The sequence below is a fragment of the Eurytemora carolleeae genome, unplaced genomic scaffold (assembly GCF_000591075.1).
Source record: "Eurytemora carolleeae unplaced genomic scaffold, Eaff_2.0 scaffold25, whole genome shotgun sequence".
Classification (NCBI taxonomy): Eukaryota; Metazoa; Arthropoda; class Copepoda; order Calanoida; family Temoridae; genus Eurytemora; species Eurytemora carolleeae.
The window spans coordinates 324,924-346,650 of NW_019396037.1; the positions used below are offsets into that span (position 1 = coordinate 324,924).

The following is a 21,727-nucleotide window of genomic DNA, read 5'->3' on the forward strand; positions in this document are numbered from 1 at the left end:
CAATGATACAAATAGACAAGCAAAATATATTTATGTCACAGGATGCACAGTTTTATATATATTTATCTTTTTTCCCCCTAACCTTATAAAGTCTGTGCTTAGATATTCAAAATGACGAAATGAGTCGGAATGAGATAAACCTTATCCTACATGTTATTCAACTCTTATTCCTGAAGATGAAATAAGTTTTGGAATAAGTATTTCCAATATTTAAAGATCTTTGTATTGAATGTAGAGGCTGAAATTTTATCTCTCTCTTCATTTCTTCTTCTTTTGTTCCGAAATTCAATTTTTCTCAACAAAGGTTTGATTAGCAGGATTTTAATATTAGAGAGACATATCATCAGATAGGAGGAACTTTAAACATTCTCCTTTAATTAAACTTACAAATTTTCAACTAGAATCTATTTCTTTCTCAAGCTACTCCGCTATACACGGTGATCCAAAGGTTGCAAGCTCTAATGCAAAGTTCGATGAGAATTTTTCAAATTACATCTTAAAAACTAAAGATGAAAACAAAAGCATTATGGTTCTTAAATTTACATTTCTAGGGCCTTAAAATTGATGCAACTTTTCATGAAGCTTGGATCTATGTATATAACTGATGGAGGGGGGGGGGGGGGGATTAAAAAAGTAGCCTAGACAGCTCACTGCTCAGCCCGTATACATTTTTTAACAATTTAAAAAAAAGGTTTTTATAAAAGATAATTACAAAATTGTACAAAGTTATTTTAATAGTATTACAGTACTCCAATTTTTTCCACTTTGGTATTCTTGGGGCCCCGGGACTCTTCCCCCTGGGGGGGAGGAGGGGGATCCCAGGACCCTCCCCGGGGGGGGGGTAGGAGTTGGATCCCAGGACCCCAGAAACCCCAAGTGGGAAACAGCACCCCCTTATTTATTTTTAAAATAATTGGTATCATAAATAGTCTGTACATTCTTCTTATCTATTCATTAATTCAGAATTTTGTTAATCTCTGCTTCTTTTTGAATTCTGTCTGATATTTCTGGTCTGTTGCAAGAAAGTTTAGATCATTATATGTTTCTAATTATAATATCTCAGCTGCTAACACTGAACCCATGAACAAACATGAAATATTACCACCTTCAAAGTTTTCTGGAATTTTATATTTTCTATCTCAGCAGGTTTGTAGATTTGAATGTTACGACTATACTAAATATAGATCTATCCAAAATTAATTTGAATGTTTCCTATCTCTGTTGCAGGGCAAGGAAAGAAAAAGAAACACTACACCAAACCTGGAATTTGTAGGACCCAATGTTAGAATCTCCACAAATATAAATAATGACAAAGGATTAGATTATCAACAGTTGAACTCTTGATGAGTAAGAACATCTTGGGCAGTACTTGTAAATGATACTTGTACTTGATGCTTCTCTACATTGCAAGGTCCGTGGTTGATAGCTGTTTATTAGATTATTAACAGTTGAACTCTTGATGAGTAAGAACATCTTGGGCAGTACTTGATACTTGTACTTGATGCTTCTCTACATTGCAAGGTCCGTGGTTGATAGCTGTTTATTAGATTATTAACAGTTGAACTCTTGATGAGTAAGAACATCTTGGGCAGTACTTGATACTTGTACTTGATGCTTCTCTACATTGCAAGGTCCGTGGTTGATAGCTGTTTATATGTTTGCCACGGGTTGTAGGTTTTACTTAAAACTGGTTAACCAGACCTGTTTTTAAGGAGTGCAAGTTGAGCTTTTCCATATCAACCATTGACCCGGATAGATAAAACCTCTGTTCTCCAGGGTAATACAGCGTTGACAGATGAATCCAGGAATTCCTTGTTGATAATCTTGTTTTCCTCTTCAATTTCCCTTCACATCTTAAGTTTCTTATGTGTGAACGTTTAACTTGGATTTGCCATTTTTACTTTATCTCCGTGTACTCCTAGTTACTGTTAGAAGTGCCTCTGCAAAGACCTAGGTCCTGCTTTGAGGAAAGCTAGAGTTGCATTAAATATAAAAAAATCGAATTCTTAAACCGAACACTGCCCTTTTTCAGCCGAATAAACTTTTTTCAGCCTTCAAATAAACATACAGGGTTGCCCACATATGATGAAACTTTAATGAAAAACTATGTATGTTAATCAGAACAATGAGTTTTATCTTTAATGACAAACTATGTTAATCAGAACAATGAGTTTTATCTTTAAGAAATCTTGGAAAGAAGAAAGCTTACCGTTACTGGGAACAATAAAAGAAAAAAGGGTTGATGATTAAATTACGTAAGCTTGAAGTCTCGTCTTGTGTAATAGGTATAAGAAATACCCGTGGATAGAAAATAAAGTTGTATTAATCAGTTTAACTGCAATGCATATATGGCGGAAATACTCTTAAGATCATTGTATTATATGGTTTCTCAATTTTAACCAATGTTAACCGTGGTTTTAAACAGTCAACCACCCAACCACAAAATAAAACTGCAAATAGTCGACAAAAAGACCATACATTATTATCGTGAGAAGCACTTTCAAAACTAGACTACTTACATATAGTGCTATATAAATATAAAAAGTATGGGTTATCAAAGAAAAGAATTAAATTAAAAGGACAAATAGTTCATGGTTTTGGTTATTTTGTTGAGTGTTGAGGTGAACGTTTCAAGTTTCCGCATATATTATTGGTATACGAACAATTCAAGTTTCCTTTGCAAGTATTGGTATAAGAACGCTTCAAGTTTCCTCTGCTATTATTGGTATAAGAACGTTTCAAGTTTCTTCTACCAGCATTGCTAAAAGAATGCTTCAAAATTCTTCTGGTATTATTGCATATGAATGCTTCAAGTTTCCTCTGGTATTATTGGTATAAGAACGTCTCAAGTTTCCTCTAGTACTATTGGTACAAGAACGTCTCAAGTTTCCTCTGGTATTATTGGTATAAGAACGCTTCAAGTTTCCTCTGCTATTATTGGTAATAGAACGCTTCAAGTTTCCTTTACTTTTATTGCTGTAAGAATGCTTGAAGTATCCTCTGCTGCTTAATGTTTCTTATGCTATTATTGGTAATAGAACGCTTCAAGTTTCCTTTACTTTTATTGCTGTAAGAAAGCTTGAAGTATCCTCTGCTGCTTAATGTTTCTTATGCTATTATTAGTATAAGAACGCTTCAAGGTTTCCCTGCTATTATTGGTATAAGAACAGTAGAGAGTAAAGATAAAGGTATGGGATAGATAAGGGTATTGTAAAGGAGAATAGAAGAGAAGGTTAGATTCAATTTAACCCTTGGATTCAAACAATGAAGCTTAAACTTGATAAAATTATCTTTTCCAGACTCTCCAAGTTCATATCCGAAAGAACGATCAGGTCTTAGATAAGAATAAGCATTTTTTTACTACGAAAAATAAGAACTGTAAAAATAGTTTTAATTAAGAAAAAAGAAAATAAAAAGAAAAAGGATGGATAATAAAAGAGAAGATAGTTAGAAGAATTGTAAAAAATAAAAAATGGATTACAAAGACTTTTGTAAAAAGTGATAATTAAAAAATACTTAAATTAAGAATCAAAGAAACTCTTAAAACCAAAAAGATATTTAAGATATTTCTGAACCAGCATTTATCTATCTATCTATTATCTATCCATCTATCTATCTGGACTGAACTGTGTAGTTTAGATAACCCTTGAGCTAATGTTGGGTTTAGAGGATTATTTGCCACTAATTTAGCACAACCCCCAGACCATACAGTGTGAATACAGATTTAGAATTAACTGCTGGGATACATGTAATGACTGTCGGAAAAGGGAAAGAAAGAGGGGAACTAAAAGGAGATGGAGGAATAAATGTAAGGGGAGGGGCTAAGCAAGGATAATAACAAGACAGTACTTCTTATACTAGGGGAGCTTAATAAAAAGACAGTGCTTTCTTATACTAGGGGAGCTTAATAACAAGACAGCACTTCTCTTATACTGGGGGAGCTTAATAACAAGACAGCACTTCTTATAATAGGGGAGCTTAATAAGAAGAATACAACTCAGATCAAAATTTTAAACAAACTCCGAACAAAGAATATTATTATTAAAATCGAAATAAAATCAATGATTAAATTGTTCCCAAAGGAACTGAGTTTTTGTCACAAACTCTACTTTTCTAACCTCTATATCTTTGCTACCCAATGTCGTAGACCTTTGATATTTCAAACTATGAATTCTGTTAGACCAAATAACTTAAGTTTGAAATATCAAAGGTTTACATCATCAGATTTTAATAATATAGGGATTAGACAATTTGATTTTGTGACAAAAACTCAGTTCCTTTGTGGATTAGTAACAAAACGACGTCTACTACAGCTCAAAGATGGTCCTAAGGCCCAGAACCATAAAAAAAAAATTCTGATTCTTGGAAAAATCAAGATAAGAAAACATTGATATCTGGTTTTTTGACAAATTTAAAACAAAAACTTATTTAATTATTTAGTGAATATGATTACCAATGTTAAGATCATCATAAAGATAAAGATCGAGATCGACAAGACCTAATTGTCCAATGTTAATTAAAGAACAAATAATGTCATTTGAAGGATCAAATTTTTTTTAATTCATTGAAACTTTAACAAGACAAGAAATTAGTTGCAAATCAGACATGGCACTCTTTAGTGGAGAATTTATTGAAATTATATATTTAACAAGAAATAAGTTGCTTAGATTAAGTTCAAGAATACAAACCCAGAAATAGTTAAGATCTTCGATCTAAGATCTGAAGTTCCAAATAATTTGAAAAAACTTGTTATATTACCGAGCAAAACATATTTAAATAGATGTAAATCCTGTTGAATAATTATATTTGGGTTCATGTTTTTCAAGGATTACATGAATCTTATGCTTTTAACAAAGTTTTAATCTTTGGTTTCTTTTCAAATTTTCCTAGATTTGCGAGGGATGGAGAGTAAGCCGGGATCACCAAACTTTAGTAAAAGATCTCAGGGGCGCTTCAGAGGTTGAAACCCAGTTTGAAAGCATGGAATATTTTCACGGAATTTTTTTTTGAGAGTTTACTGAGTACTCACTGAGTAAGGTTCCATCCACCTCTGTATACTCCTGAGTAAGGTTTTATTCATCCATTTATACTCCCTGAGTAATGTTCTATCGTTTCCTGTATACTTCCTTAGTAAATTTATATCCCTCCCTGTATACTCCCTAAATAAGTTTCTATCCTTCCCTGTATACTCCCTGAGTAAGGTTCTATCCCTCCCTAAATACTCCCTGAGTAAGGTTCTATCCCACCATGAATACTCCCTAAGTAAGGCTCTATCCCTCCGTGTATAATACCTGAGTAAGGTTCTTCATGCTCCCAGAATACTCCCTGAGAAAGGTTTTATCCCTCCCTGAATACTCCCTAAGAAAGGTTCTGTATACTCCCTGAGTAAGGTTCTATCCCTCTCTAAGACTGGATTAAAGTTTGAACCTTCTCTTGATCCTGCCAATGATTCAAAGTTTTCCAACCCCGGACAAATGAACAGATTTTCAGGTTTAAGATCCAATAAAACTTTGGGAAAAACAAGAAGATATTTTAAATTATTCTTAAACCCTTAAAACTAGAACCGGTAATTTTAGAGAAGACATTTAAAATTCATAATTCGAGGTTTACACAATTTTTTTAAATTATAAGTTGTTAACGGCATAATTCTTGTTTATTCTCGATGTTGATGCTGATCCTTCTAAATGCACAAGTCAATTTTATATTGAAACCAAAATGAAAATAATCAGTTTTGAAAAGCAAGAACGAAAACACGGATATCTATTTAATACTTGACTTTCAATTAAGAGTCATTTAAAATTACGTTCACACAGTTCCTCTACAAAATAAACATGATAAATTAGTTTATTTAAAATCTATTTTGTTAATTCATTTGGACGTATTATCTAAATCTTCTGTTAGAGTCAAAATTATGAATAGCGTAATAAAAGTAAGCTTGAAAAGTGTTTAAGCAACTATTTACAGGAAACCAGAATAAAAGCATTTTTTAAAAATAAAACTTAGAAAAAACTGAATTTAGACTTCCAAGTTAGTTACTTTTTTTACGTATATGTTTACTACTTCTTAAACTCTACTAGACATTAAACTAACCACGTATATGTTTACTACTTCTTAAACTCTACTAGACATTAAACTAAACACGCTAAAGGACTAATCCAAATTCTTTAGTTTGAAGTATTTATCTTTAAAAGAAATAATACCAAAACCATTTTAGATTGCAAGAGTAATATCAATTATTTTTATACGTCAAGGGAAGGTTATTTGAATTGGATGACCCATAATTAGTTAATCAAAATTGTAAATATTTGGAGGAACGCGTGATAACGAATTAAATTTTTTTTAGCTACATTTTATTTTTATTATCGCAATGTCAATTAAATTTCACAATTGTTTCATTCAATTTGGGTAAGTTATAGAGTTAATGGCTTTTTAGTAGGGTCATGGAAGGCAATTATAAAAGTACTTATGCATAAATGACAGAACACTTACATGCAATATGTTAAGTTAGAAGTTACTTCTGTTCTAATTTAATTGTTAAGTTTGCGTATTTTGTGCATCTATATGATATAATTTTATACAAACCAGTTTAATATCAATGGAAAAACCAGTTAAATATCAATGCAAAAACCAGTTTAATCTTAATGCAAAAAAAAGTTTGAGCACAATGCTTTACATATTGCCGATGTTTACAAAATTTAAAAAATCATTATTCTAATTTTCTTAAATACATATCTATTACTTTTCCTGTGATTGCCGCTACCGGAGATATGGCGGTAAATCCAACCAACCCGGAGAATCCTCTAAACCTTTCTATCCAACCCTATCCTATCCTCCTCCAATCCTCCAATCCTCCGCTCATCCCCGGAGCCCCAGATCTCTGATTAACCGGTCATAAAGAATCCAGAGTTTAATTCTTCATCTCAGTAGATATCCTTCATTCCTTCGGTAGAGAGAAAGAGAAAGGATATATCAGGTTAGAAGGGTGTCCTGATACTAGGTTGTATAAACAGGGTGTCACAATACTAGGTTGGATATAAAGGGTGTCCTAATACCAGGTTGGATATACTGGGAGTTTCAATACTAGGTTGGATATATAGGGTGTCCCAATACTTTGTCGGATACACGGTATCCCAATGATTTAATTTGTCGGATACATATGGTGTCCCAATAATGTACCAATGTGCAGAGTGTCTCAAAAACAAAATAAAGGCTTAGTTCTCAATTCTTTAACTTTTTTAGATCTACAGCTGGTATATTTCTACTTCATCGTTGGAAATATACTTTACAATGTATACTCCTACCTACGTAAAATTTACTCAAAAATAACTGAGTTTTTGCCACAAACTCGAATTCTCTAAAATCTATCTATTTGCAACCGGATGGTGTAAATCTTTGATTTTTCAAACTTAAACTATTTGATCCAACAGAATTCATAGTTTTATAAAACCTAAGGTCTGTGGCATTGGGTTGCAAAGATATAGGAATCAGAGTTTGTGGCAAAAACTCAATTCCTTTGTATTTTGGCTAGAAGTATCGACAGAAAAACAAATCTGATTTATTTTCTAGCTCTGATGGATTTTAAAGCAGCGTTGAAATCCTTTGCTGAAGCCTGGGCCCTGGCTCAAGTTCAAAACTTGAACGGAGATCGACCGCTAGCGGAATTAATTACACCGACATCTTCCGCTACTCTCTTAACGGAAATACTTCCGAAACTTTCCGCGAGTTCTTCTCAGGTTTGTTGTATCATAAAACGGAAAATTTTAAGCTCTTTGTACCTTTCAGGATCTGTTTAAATAAAAAATATATCAAAAAGAGCGAGCAATTATTCCTAAAAAAAAGATCAGAAAGATCTAAAACATTTGAGGAAAAAAAGACAATTTCTTACTAAATCTGTTAATGAAGTTTATCTACAAATAATTCTGATAAATCTATAAAAATATAAGAAATGTCGAAAGAGTTTAATCTGAAGAATAAAAATAGCAATAAGATTTGCTGTACTCTGATCTCGGATAAAAAACTCATAAATTGCTGGTTTAAACTTATCTAATTCCAACACTCAGATATAACTCAGACCATCTATACTAGGCTTATCCACAACCATAGAGCTAACTTTTAAGATTATTTTTTTTTAACTACTTATGGAGTATCTAATATAAAATATATAGAACTAGGTCGAGAATTGTAAAGCTAAATTTTAATAAAGACAAAAATGTCAAATAGCTTTCCAACTTATCAGTAGCAGTATGGCTCAAAAATTAGTTAATTTCAACAACAAAAATTATTTTTTGATTATCTGATTTAGATTTTTTTTATAATTTTCATTATTGATGGAAGAAAAGGTATTTACGAATTAAGTGATAAACTTACTGAAATGTCTATTTAAGTAAATCAGGAAAATATCTCAGATCGAATAAGATTTTAACATTGAACACAAAAGCTTAAGAAAAGTGATTTTAAGTTTTTGAAATTCTCCTGACCACAAACAAGGTTTTAAAAGAAATTGTGTCTTTGCTACAAACTCTGACTTTCTAATTCCTATATCTTTTCAACCCAATGTCGTAGACCTAGATATTTCAAACTATAAATTATGTTAGATCAATTAATCCAAGTTTGAAATAAAAAAAAGAGAGATTAGAAAATTCAGGTTTGTGGTAAAAACTCTGTTTCTTTAGGTTTAGTGCTGAGATCTGAGAAAGAAAAAGATTTAATGACAAGTTTAAGTAACTTCGTAGTTTGCTATGAGATCTCCTGATCAACAGGTGGAATCCTCCGTTTATCCAGGATCAGTTCAGAGCTTGGACTCTCCTGTATGTAAACTCTACCCTGGAGATTAAACCTAGCATGCAAACTAAACCCTCCGAGAGAGATTATAGAGATCTGATTTATATTATTGTTTTAAAGGAACACAATTCAAGAGAATAGTTAAAGGAATTGTATAAACTATGAGATTATGGTGTATGTTGAAAGGAGAATCGAACTGTGTTTACGAATCAATATTGGAACATCTACTTATATATTTATAGCAAAGGAATCGAGTCTATGCCACAAATTTTCTAATTCCTTTATCTTTGCAACCCAATTTCAACCCTAGTATATTTCAAGTTTGAATTCTTTAGAATAAAAATCTAAGCTTGAAACATGAATTGTTTAAACCATCCGGCTGTTTAAAGGTGTCGTAAACCATCAGGTTGTTTAAAGGTGTCGAGATTAGAAAATCTGAGTTTTTGGCAAAGACTGAATTTCTTTGAGATAAATCTTTTGGCAATATTTTTGCCAAAAATTAGGAGAAATTCCCTCAACCTTCTGTTATCTAATTCTAACAAAATATTCGACATTTATTCGATATTACTGTAAACCAAAATATTCGAGGGTTTCTTTTAATAGAAATGAACAAAATACAAATTTAAAAAATTAATGAGCATGTTTTCTTTCTTTTGAAATAATGCAAAATCTTTTTGAAAAAAAACATGCTTGAAATATTTTTACACCGCTCAGATTTTGAGGACACCCTATCAATCCAAGAAACCGACGTGGTTATGGCAAAAAAAACTGATTAATGATATATGCCAACAACGCAAATCTCAGTTTGCAAATATTACTCTATATAGCACTCAAATATTTTAAGTGTTTTTCAGAACCAAAATTTTAAAGAGAATTTCTCTAAAAAGTTAATTTCAGTAATGTAATAAAACGTATTGCTAGTTTGTTCCTTATCTAGAGAAATAGTTAAAAATTGCTATGTGGCGTTTAGAAAAATTTAAAAATGAATATGATCAAAGATTGTTTAGGAAACTGGAGAGCTGCAGAGAAGAGAAGAAGTAAACAAGGACCAAAAACTTGTATCCAATCTGAAACCAGGGAATCAGGGCGGGTTAGCAAATTTTCCTTTTTGGGGTTCACCGTATTCAGAACTCACAGATGAGAATAAGACCCCAAACCCATTTCCGCTTAGTTTCTCACATCTGAAACATCAAGATAAATTTCAGTTATTTAACCTGTCCTACCCATCATATATCCGTTCTTCTGTTGGGTTTCCAGCTCCGATAAACGAGTGCAATCCCCTGGACCTATCTGAGACACCACCTAGAGATTTTACAAACCTTGAACATTTCGGGAAAAGTGTCCATCGTATCTCCGGATTGACTCGGAGTGGAGAAGAACGTCCACGAATGAGGGTTTGTTTTGACCCAGAGAAAGAGATTCCTCTGTTGCAGAAATGGTTTAGTTTCAATAATCATCCGACCAGAACACAGGTATTACCAGGGGTATACAGGTAGTTATGGGCACTTTCGGTTTTTTCAAAAAACATTTTGGAACATAGATAGATAAAAAGACTGACTTGGTTTCTGGCATGTTTACCTATTTGTAAAACTAAGCGAGAGAGAGAAATAAGGTTTGTTTAGAAAGAAACTGAGTTCTTTCCACAAACTTGAATTTTCTAATCCTTATATCTTTGCAACTTGATGAAATAAAACCTTTCATATAATTCAAACTTAGACTAACAGAATTTATAGATTGAATATCAAAGGTCTAAAACATTGGGTTGCAAAGTTATAAAGTTTTATAAGAGTTTGTTGCAAGACCTCAGTTCCGTTTACTGTATTAGGATGGTTTTATCAAAAGATTCTTATCAAAGGTTGAAATTTGAAATAACCAGGAAAGGAAGGTCCAGCATATAAAACCACTGTACACTAAATGTTGTTTTATTTACAATAAACACGTTTCTCAGCAGTTTCATTTACAACCGTAGTTGTAAACACATCCTATCTGGTTCACTTCATGTACTTTTATCCCCAGGCAGAGGAGTATACGGACATACTAAATAGCCTTGAGTACAGGGAGAAGAAGAGAAGGTTGGAACCTGCCAATATCATCTATTGGTTTAAGAACACCAGGGCTGCTCTCCGGAGAGCTGAGGTTAAAACTAACCTGAACCAGGTGGATTTATCCAGGATAGACTTTAACTTTAGGTAACATTTTCTCATCATAATTTTTCTTTGTTTATCTTCGGAAGATTTATAATAGTTGTTGGCAACATAACTAGGGTTATCTTTACTATCTGTTTTATCTGTACTATCTGTACTATCTGTACTATCTGTACTATAATTCACAACGGTACACTTGAAACCTTTATCTGAGCAAAATTATGATAGACATTGTCGTTTTTCTAGGTTAAAAAATGTTTAATTCTGATAATTCCCGTTTTCCTGCAGTAGAAATACGAAAGTCACTGCGGTGTAGAAACCACATTTGAAAACAATCAGTTTTTAAAATAATGATTATTGACATCTAATTCATACTTGATCAGTCCAAGTTTGTAAGGGTATCGTTGTGAATCGGAAATTGCCATCTTTGCATGGACTGATTTGAAATTACTCTTACAGTCCCTTTAATTATTTCAGGAATATTCCTGGCATGGTTGGAGAAGGAAGATCAAGAAACGAACCAAGAGATATTGAATATGTTTTAAACGGACCAAATAGAATATTAGAAAGTTCTTCCAGAAGACAGGACAGATTGAATCTGAAGGACGAGGACAAGGACGGATTGGATGAACTTCAAAATAGAAAGGACGGATGGAATATTTTGCATAATGACAAGGACGGATTGGATGAACTGCAAAGGATCAGGGATGATTTTGAGGAAGTTCAAAAAAACAAGGATGAAAATCCGTCAAAAAATAATGGATTAGAAGATTTTGAAAGGAGTAAGAACGAACCAGATAATGAAGTTAGAAGAAGTAATTCAGCTCAAGATCTCATTGATTTCACTTCACCAATCAAAGAGCCAAACAAAAGTATTAAGTCGATGAACCTTTCAGAGCATAATGATTCTTACAAAAACAAGAACGGGTTAAACTATGAAATTGAAAATGATTTGGATAATGAATACAGGAGTAAGGATGAAAATTGGCGAAATTCTGAAATGTATGAAAGAAGACTGAACAGAGAAGAAGTAAAAGAAGATAAAGAGGAAAATATAGATTTGAGTAAATCTGGCATATTTCAAAATTCTATCCATAGGTTCAAGACTGAGAAAATAGAAGAGTTAAGCAAAGATTTAAAATATCCAAAGGGTAAGAGTAAAAATTCTAAGTAGAAAGATTGATAATAATAATAATAAAAAGAACAAAGGAATTGACTCTTTGCCACATACTCTGATTTTCTAATCCCAATATCTTTGGAACCCAATGTCGTAAACCTTTGATGTTTCAAACTTATATTTTTTGTTCTAACAAAAGTCATAGTTTGAAATTTCAAAGGTTTACGACGTTGGAATCCAAAGATATAGGGATTAGAAAATTAGAGTTTGTTGCAAAGAGTCAATTCCTTTAAAACTAAATATTTGAGATTGATGAAAAAAGTGGAATATTTTTAGATCAATCAAATCTAACAACAGAGGAAGCTGCTACTAGAGAACCTGATGAAAATTATAAAAACTGTACAAAACCAGATTTTTCTCCGGACTCAGATGCGGACACAGAGTCGGACCAGTTTGACGGGATGAATACTCTGATACATGAGGAGGACGGGTCTCACTCCGAGTATAGTTTACAGCACAGGGGAAGTGCAAAACCCAGGATGAGGATCTGTTTTGATTCTGATCAGGTATAAAGATTAAGAAAAGGTAATTAAATGTTCTTCAAAGTATATTTTTTACAGAAGTTTATCTAGCTTCTGAATACAGGGAGACCCATTCAAGTTTCGACTAAAAATACGAAATTGAAGCAATAGCATGTTTTTTATTGCGGTTATAATGCAATATATTTCTTATCTTAAAGGGAGTGACCGGCTATGTAAGGTATTTGAACTGAGTATGCAGTTTTGTGAAAAACTTCTTTCGGATTCATTTGAGATATATTAAACTTTTTAAAGATCTGTAAATCCTGAGTTTGAGCGCAAATTCGACGTTCAAAACTCCTACTTTGGGGTGGATACGTTTTCAGATTTAGTTTTTTTAATTATTAAATAAAGACGACATAAAATGTAAAAAAGTTCTACAATAAACTACAGACGTCATGTATAGGAACATGTTGAGAAAATAAAAATTAATCTTTTCATCGAAAATAAGTAATCTTCAATTATTAGTTTCTATTTTCTCATTATTCTGGTTTCTCATTATTCACAAAGATTTTTGCAGATTTTCTAGAACTATTATTGAAAAGACGACATTTGACAAATTTGATAAATTCAAATAAGCTAAGAAATTCAATATATTAATGAAAACTAAATAATTGATTTTAGCATTGATTTATTGACAAATTTCTTTTGAGAAATATGTTCCTAACTATCTCATTAGATTACTGTATAATTTTTACTTTATTTTCTGTTGTCGTTATTTAATAATTTTAAAAAAACTAATTCTGAAAACGTATCCACCCTCAAAGTAGGAGTTTTAAACGTCCCTTTAAAGGAGGCAAAAAACATTGACAAATATATTTGATATATTTCTTATCAGTGCTAAAAAAAGAACAAAAGAAATGGTATGTATTGTATGCAACTTATACGACGAAATTGTATGTGCTTAATTTAAAATGACCAGTCATTGTTGTTATCTATAATATCTATTATATATTAGTAAATTGAAGTTTATGCTTTTAGGAGATTCCTCTTCTACAGAGTTGGTTTAAGGAAAACAATCATCCTCCTAGATCTAAGGTACAGGGTGTCCCACGAAACATGTCATTTGGTAAATAGTTAAAATGTCTTCTTCCATAATTTTTTAAGTTGTTTGATACCAATGAGAATAATAACAAAAATTTTATATGGCATATCATAGTAAAATTATTTTCAAAGTAAATATATTTTATTATTCTGCAAAATGGCGAATAATAATGTCGTCTTCCAGACAGTTAGTTAGTTTCTATTCTAGATTATTTAAAACATTCAATTATGTCATAAACTACCGTTTAAAATGTTCCATATTGGTTTAGGTCGATATCTACGTGAACATCTTAAACAGTTTAGAGTCGAGAGCTAAAAAAAGGCGACTAGACGCTAACAACGTCATTTATTGGTTCAAGAACACACGTGCAGCCATTAAACGGGCCCAGGTACACAAGTGCAGCCATTGAACGAATTATTATTCGTTTTTACAAGAAACTATTTTGATCTTAAATAGTTTCAAAGAGTTTCAGTTCGTCATTTAAGTCGCATTTTTTTAAAGGCAACCTTTTTCTTTTGAATTTCTACAAATACCTTTCAACAAAAAATATGAATTAATGGATTTTTTATAGGCAACTGTTCTTCCAGTAGAAGGGCATTCTTCATTTCCCAGTATACCAGGGCAGTACAGTTTGGCACAGTATAATCCGTCTCAGTACAATCCAGGGAAGTGCAGTCCGGTTCAGTACAGTACAGGGCAGTACAATCCAGAGAAATACGTTCCGTCCTTTACTCAACTCAATCATCATTACTCAGGGTAAACAAAAATAAAATTTCAATAAATTCCAGGATATTTTTTTCTCAACTTTATTCATTGCAGCTTAAACACTGATTCATTAGTTTTAAGCATTATTCAGTTCATAAATCCTGATATTGATATTTTGTTTCAGTTCATAAATCCTAATTTTAATATTTTGTTTCAGTTCATAAATCTTGATATTGATATTTTGTTTCAGTTCATAAATCCTGATATTGATATTTTGTTAATTGTTTCAGTTCATAAATCCTGATATTGATATTTTGTTTCAGTTCATAAATCCTAATTTTAATATTTTGTTTCAGTTCATAAATCTTGATATTGATATTTTGTTTCAGTTCATAAATCCTGATATTGATATTTTGTTTCAGTTCATAAATCCTAATATTGATATTTTGTTTCAGTGCAGATTTCCAAGGAAAAATACTTAAAAGTTCTCGTACCTACTCTGATTATGACCCTTCCTCTCTACCTAAGAAGAACCGAACTTCTACAATAAATGAAACGGGAATTCGGGACGGATTTAATACATGTGTCAAAGAAAGATCTCGTTCTTGTTCCCCGTATGATCCGGAATCCAAAGATTACTCCCGTCCTGGATCCAAAGATTACTCCCGTTCTGAATCCAAAGAATACTCCCGTCCTGGATCAAGAGAATACTCCCGTCCAGGAGCAAGAGATTACTCCCGTCCTAAATCTGGTTCCAGAACCAGGAATATTTGTCCTACTGAAGCTGTGGAAGATTATCACAAACTTGGAGAAACTCCCGAACCTTGCTCCGATGATGATCCTAAACTGTGCTGGAATGAGAACAATAATAATATAAATCCTTTTAACAATTACTCAAAGGTATTTATATAAAGAATAAAAAAGAAAATTCAGAAATACGGTCTAATACAGTCTTCCTTTTCCACAGTTTTATGGGTTGTACTGTACTAAGCCATTTTTTCTTACAAATTCTTTTCAGTAAAATGTAATATTTTGATCTTTTATTTTTTTCAGTTTAAGACTGAATCTAGAAGAGAACCCCCGGAAACGTCCCAAACCCCTGGATTCTTGGAGACAAAAGAGAAAAAATGTGAACCGAACCTGTCTCCGGGATCCGAGGACAGCATCAGAGATTCTAATTTAATTTCCGGAACATGCTCCGGGTTTCAACCCGATTTCCGAACCTTTCAATCCTCCACTCCGCCGCCTGCTTATCTTAAGGAGCGGAGAATAAAGTTTCAAGATTTTTCCTCTGACTCCTCGCTCTCCTTCTCTCAATCTCATCTGTTCTCCGACCCGTCCAACCTTTCTTCGTCCACAGCTCACACCTTGCCGTCTTTCTCTCATCCCGCTGTTTCTCTGTCCCAATCCTTCTCCATCAATTCCCAACCATCCCTACCATCTCATCTTTTCTTCAGTAGCTTACAAGACCACAAGGAAGGAGCATCCCCATTCCCCCTTCACGGGTTAGATAAGAAGGATGAGTTTAAACCTTTCCTCTCTTCAACCCTACCCCACCTTCCTCCTTCAATTTACAATTCAGCTCCAGGTAAAGTACCATAAAACAATTTTTTTCAGCATTTTTCGTGAACAAAAATGTGTCAACTTTCAACTAATTAATAATCTTTACTCTTTGTAACCTAAAAGAAGAATTTTAACAAATCTTAAAAAGAAAATTTGTTTGTTAAAAACTGCATCTTAATGTCAAAACTGTTAAAAAATCAAATTTTTATTTGGCAAGCTTAATGCTTTTTGTCTATCTGCATGCTCAATGTCCATACTCATGTTAAACATGAGGATAAGGATAAGGATAAGGATAAGAATAAGGATAAGGATAAGGATAAGGATAAAATAAGAATAAGGATAAGAATAAGGATAAGAATAAGGATAAGAATAAGGATAAGGATAAGGATAAGTATGTAAATAAGGAAAAAGATAAAGAAATGGGTAAGAAAAGGCCACGTCTTTGTGTTATACCAAGTAAAACTATTCATCAAACAAATCTTTAGTTTGCTAATTAAATCAATGTTTACATTTTATAATTGCATCGTATCTAATTAGGTTTTGATAGAATATTCCCTAGATATGAACCGGTTTATACCTCCTGGATTGGTTCCACTGGTTCTACCCTACCCTACCCTGCAGCAGTCTGTACTGTACATGTCTCAGCTGATGAACCTGAACCAGTACACTGGACAACACACGGAGAGGAAGAAGAGAAACAGAACATTTATCGATCCAGTTTCAGAGGTATACTATTGAAAAAAAACTTCTTAAAAATTGAGATTTTATATCCTTGCTCGACAAATACACACTTTTAAAAAGTAAAAAGAAACCACAATTTTTAATCAAATGTTAAGGTCCCTAAACTTGTGTAAATCACATGTTAAGATCCCGAAACTCGTATAAATCACATGTTAAGGTCCCTAAACTTATGTAAATCACATGTTAAGGTCCCTAAACTTGTGTAAATCACATGTTAAGGTCCCTAAACTTAATGTTAAGGTTCCTACACTTTAATAAATCTCATGTTAAGGTCCCTAAAATGAATAAATCACATGTTAAGGTTCCTAAATTAAATAAATCTCATGTTAAGGTCCCTAAACTTGAATAAATCGCATGTTAAGGTCCCTAAACTTGAAGAATGGTTTCAAGAGAACTCTCATCCTTCCCACTCTCAGGTTTCAAGATTTACAATCCTTCTGAACAAGCTTCCTTACAGGTTAGAGATCATTATCAGATTATCATAAATATCTAATCATTTGTTATTTCAATCAATTCAAAATAAATTACAGGCTGTCCCAAGAACATGGGAATTGTGTGACAACGTAGAATCTTCTTTTATTTTCAAAAATTAGTTAAGGACAACGTTTTATAAAAAACATGATTCTACGATGCTTGGGCTGTCTAAAATGTGATCTTCCGTCGTCGTATCTTCAATGAAAAATGCGAAGATTTTAATACTTTTGGTTATATTATATCAAGTGGAACTTGGGACGAAATTTCTCAATACCTTGCAGTCATTTTGAAGGTTCAAAACAGGCAGACCAAAGGGATTGAGTATTCGCCACAAACTCAAGGTTAATAATCCCTATATCTTAACAACCTAATGTCCAAGACATTGGGTTGCAGGTAACGGGATTAAAACTTCAGAATTTGTGGCAACGACTCAATTCCTTTTAGGTATCCCGGGACTAGGGGAATATTACGTTTAATGTTTGATAAATATGTTTCCAGTATACGGATATAATTTATGAATACATGTCACATGGGTTTGGGACGATCTTAAAATCGTCCTGTACTGTCCATGTTTATTGGGAGACCCTGTATAATAAGACGATGATGTACCTGAAGTAATGTTGGTTCTTTAATTTCACTTTTTCCACCACATCTAGAATTCCATTAAAAAAATAAAATTATTTGAATCTTTTTGTTCCAGGCAGAAGTTTCCTAAATTGGAGTAGAAGAATGTCCTGTTCTGGTTCAAGAACAGAAGAGCTAAATGTAAACGAGTAAATAGCAGTTAATTTATAATAATGAACATAATTTTATGATTTTAAATTGAATATTTAGAAATGAATAATAAATATGCTAAAATGAAAAATTGAAAGTTTTCAAAGGAAAAGGTGTGGAACCGCAAGTAAGATTTAATTACATTACCATTTTAAAAGACATATTTAAGCCATTTGTAATTATTTCAAAAATGATTGTAATGATCGAGATATACGTAATCAACATTTGGAACTAATTTATTTTGTGCAAAACTACTGGTACGACAATACAACCACCTAACTTCTTTGGATTTTATTTTACACATAAGAGTTAGAAAGCGTATTTTTCTATAATTTAAGTTTTTTTTTCTTTTTAATATCTCTTAAAGTGACTATAGGCGTAATTCAAGTTTCTGATTTAAAATTGTACCTTTAGAACCTTTGAATCAACAAGAATAAATAAGATATTCATCATTGAAAATTGATTATTTTCTATTGTGGCTTCCCTGAAAATATCCCTTGCGGATATAGCTGCACTTGCAGAAACAATGAATGATATTGTCGAATAAAGCAACATTTATCCGATATTTTTCATATGATTGATCAGAAAAGGTTTATCGGGTGCAGTTGTGAATATGACATGTCTTTCTTTTTAACATGATGACCAATTGAAACTACGACAACAGGCCATGAAAGGAATTGCGTCTTCGCCACAACTCTGATCTTTTAATCCCTATATCTTTGCAACCGAATGTCTTAGACCTTAGATATTTCAAACTATGAAGTCTTGTTATGTAAAATTATCTAAATTTAAAATATCAGGTTGCAAAGATATATGCATTAGACCAGTATGATGCAAAGATTCAACTCCTTTACATAAATTGTATTCAAACCCGAGCAATATGCTAAAATGGAATGAAATGATCTCAATTTAGTTTATGTGAGGAAATAGAGAAGAGGATAAGTTAACTAATAGTTAAACATTTTAGATCATGCGAATACTTCAACATTTAATTCACACTCTTCTTAGTTGTATTACACCATCTTTATGCAACGTTATTCACATAAAAGAATGATATACTTCAGAGACGACTGCACAGAATTTATTTAAATCTTCTTCTTACATAATTGTTAAGTTTAGTTACGATAAAATCAAAAATAGATTTACTTAAAAAACCTTTTTACATTTCTTGTTCTCTGGGTGAACACTAGCGTCATTTTAGATTAAATTTTTGTAACCATTATAACATTACATTCAACAGAAAACCTAAATTTAGCCTTCAGATCAGAGTTTTGGGTCATCAAGGTCTTCATCTTTGTGGGTAACCCTGTGATCTGTATCTTCAAGACTAAACAAGGATAAAGATCTTGTGTTCTATACGTTTATATTTAAGTTGTATATAACTGGATATATATATATAAATAATATAAATATATAAATATAAACTTTTATATATATATATAATGATTTAAAGTCATGGTTTAAGATTTTAGTTGTATTCTCCGAACCAATCCCATCCGAACACACGCACAGTATATATACGGTAGTACGGAGTCAAGATACCGGTACATCTCACACATATACACAGGTATAATGTATACACGGATACAGGTGAAACCATCCAGTTAAATCACGATCATGAGACTGATTCTACTTATCTTCTGTCTCCCGTTAGTTCTGTGTATTACTGGAGTATATGAGAAGAGTGAGGGTATATATATATTAAACAATGGAAATTATGAGTCTGCAGTTGAAGAATTTGATTATCTTTTTGTTTATTTCTACGCGCCCTGGTGCGGACACTGTAAAGCTCTCGGTCCAGAGTTTGTCAAGGCAGGACAGATGCTCAGAGAGAAGGATAGTTTGATCAAACTTGCCAAGGTGGATGGAACGGAGGAGACGGAGATTTTAGACAAGGAAAATGTGACCGGATATCCGACCCTGAAACTTTACCGGAAGGGAGAAATGGTTCCGTATGCCGGAGGAAGGATGGCTCCAGAAATGGTTGACTGGTTGGAGAAAAAGATTTCTCCTCCTGCTCAAATCCTGGAAACCTTGGAAGATGTGGAAGAATTTCTGTCAAAGAGCGAGGTTTCTGTTATCGGGTTATTTAGCCAGGACGGAGAAAAAAAGAGTATGTATGAGACGGCCTGTAAGGATTATGATGACTACGGAGTACATTATCCAGTAGGATTGTCTACCAACAAGGAAGTCGTAGAAAAATATTCCGAAAAGGAAGGAATAGTTTTGTTTAAGAAGTTTGATGAGTTAAAGGCAATTTACTCCGGAGACTACAGTACACAGAGTATCAGAGACTTTATCACTGAAGAATCCTTGCCAAACGTGATTGAATTTAATCATGAAAATGCGCAAAAAATGTTTAAATCACCAAACAACGAAAAGTCCCATCTCCTGGTTTTCCACAACAGCAGCTTGGAGAGTTTTAAAGATGAGTTTAGTATGCTCCGACGAGTTGGGAAGGAGTTTAAGAAACAGGTTATATTTGTGAGTGTAGATGTAGTAGAAGAGGATCATCGAAGAATGATTGAATTTCTTGGAGTTCGGCATCGGATCAACAACGATTCATTCCCTACAATGAGAATTATAACCATGAAGGATAACTCTGGTCCTGTCAGGTTCAGACCTGAGGATACAACAGTTTCGGAGGAGAATATCCGAACCTTTGTCTCCGACTACATATCAGGAAAGGTTCCAAGAGAATATTTTGTTGAACCACTCCCGGAGAACTGGGACGAGACAGCTGTCAAATATCTGACAGCTGTTAACCTGAAGAAGTTTGTTGAAGATGAAACTAAGAATGCTCTGGTTATGTTTTATGCTCCTTGGTGTGGACACTGTAAAACATTGTCTCCAGGTATACATAGATACACATCAAAACTTAGTTCATAACATTATTCAAAAGAATAGAAAAATATCTTTCTTTAATATGTTTTTTTTATCAAAACAAATGTCATTTTACCTTTTCATATAATATTTTAAAAAGCTTTCAGATAAAACCTTAGCAAGAATAATAAAAATGCATTCCGGCACAGGGAGTTTTCTGATTATTTAACAGTTTTGGAACATAATAAAAATAATAAAAACTTTTTCGTTTTCAAATAAAAATAATTTTTAAACGGAGGTTTATGTTTAGTTTGGGACAAACTAGCTGCAAATTTTGCTGACACTGATTACGTGTTTGGTAAGATTGATGCAACTGTAAACGAGATCGATGGATTCCCAAAGATAAATTCTTTCCCAACCATCAAACTTTTCATGAAGGATGGAAGACAGGTATATTATAGATCATTTTAGAGAAGAATAAATAATCAATTTTCAAAGTTAAAAAACATAAATATTTCATTTATTTGTAAATATACAAAGTTGTTAAGGTTATCACACATGACAATTTATTTAAATGGAGGGCAAATATTAAATCTCAAGTTGGTTTAACAAAGTATATTTCAGGCTGAATATAACGGAGAGAGAACTGTCGAAGGAATTAGTAAATTTATTAAGACGGACGGAGTTTACGGGATGGCTGCTCCGGATGAAGAGATGAACACAAAACCAAACAAGGATGAACTATGATTTCTCAGGGTCGGAGCTAAGGCACGCTCGGGATATCTTCTATATTTCTTCATATTGAAAAATAAATATTGAATTTTTCTTGCAATTATTCGAACATCGTTTACACAATATTCTTACACTTGCAACACTTTTATGTATAAAAATGATATGACCACTGATATTTTTATGATATATTTGAGCTTTGATATTTAAGATGTCTAAACACGATTAGTGCATATTTATTTTGATAATTGTA

General features: G+C 32.7%; 2 protein-coding genes across 2 annotated transcripts; both read left to right on the forward strand.

Moving 5' to 3' along the window:
• Positions 1–7,570: 7,570 nt before the first annotated feature.
• LOC111699367 (uncharacterized) lies at positions 7,571–18,006 on the forward strand. Its single transcript, XM_023470042.1, has 13 exons — positions 7,571–7,733; positions 9,789–10,253; positions 10,798–10,970; positions 11,403–12,076; positions 12,379–12,608; positions 13,602–13,658; positions 13,934–14,053; positions 14,237–14,421; positions 14,826–15,270; positions 15,424–15,958; positions 16,493–16,659; positions 17,037–17,131; positions 17,849–18,006. Exons 1-13 carry the CDS (start codon positions 7,572–7,574, stop codon positions 17,871–17,873), a joined length of 3,333 nt encoding a protein of 1,110 aa, XP_023325810.1. The 5' UTR covers position 7,571; the 3' UTR covers positions 17,874–18,006.
• Positions 18,007–19,476: 1,470 nt separating this feature from the next.
• On the forward strand, positions 19,477–21,570 carry LOC111699472 (protein disulfide-isomerase). Its single transcript, XM_023470167.1, has 3 exons — positions 19,477–20,776; positions 21,056–21,195; positions 21,370–21,570. The coding sequence occupies exons 1-3, from the start codon at positions 19,540–19,542 to the stop codon at positions 21,490–21,492; spliced, it is 1,500 nt and encodes a 499-aa protein (XP_023325935.1). The 5' UTR covers positions 19,477–19,539; the 3' UTR covers positions 21,493–21,570.
• Positions 21,571–21,727: the final 157 nt, after the last annotated feature.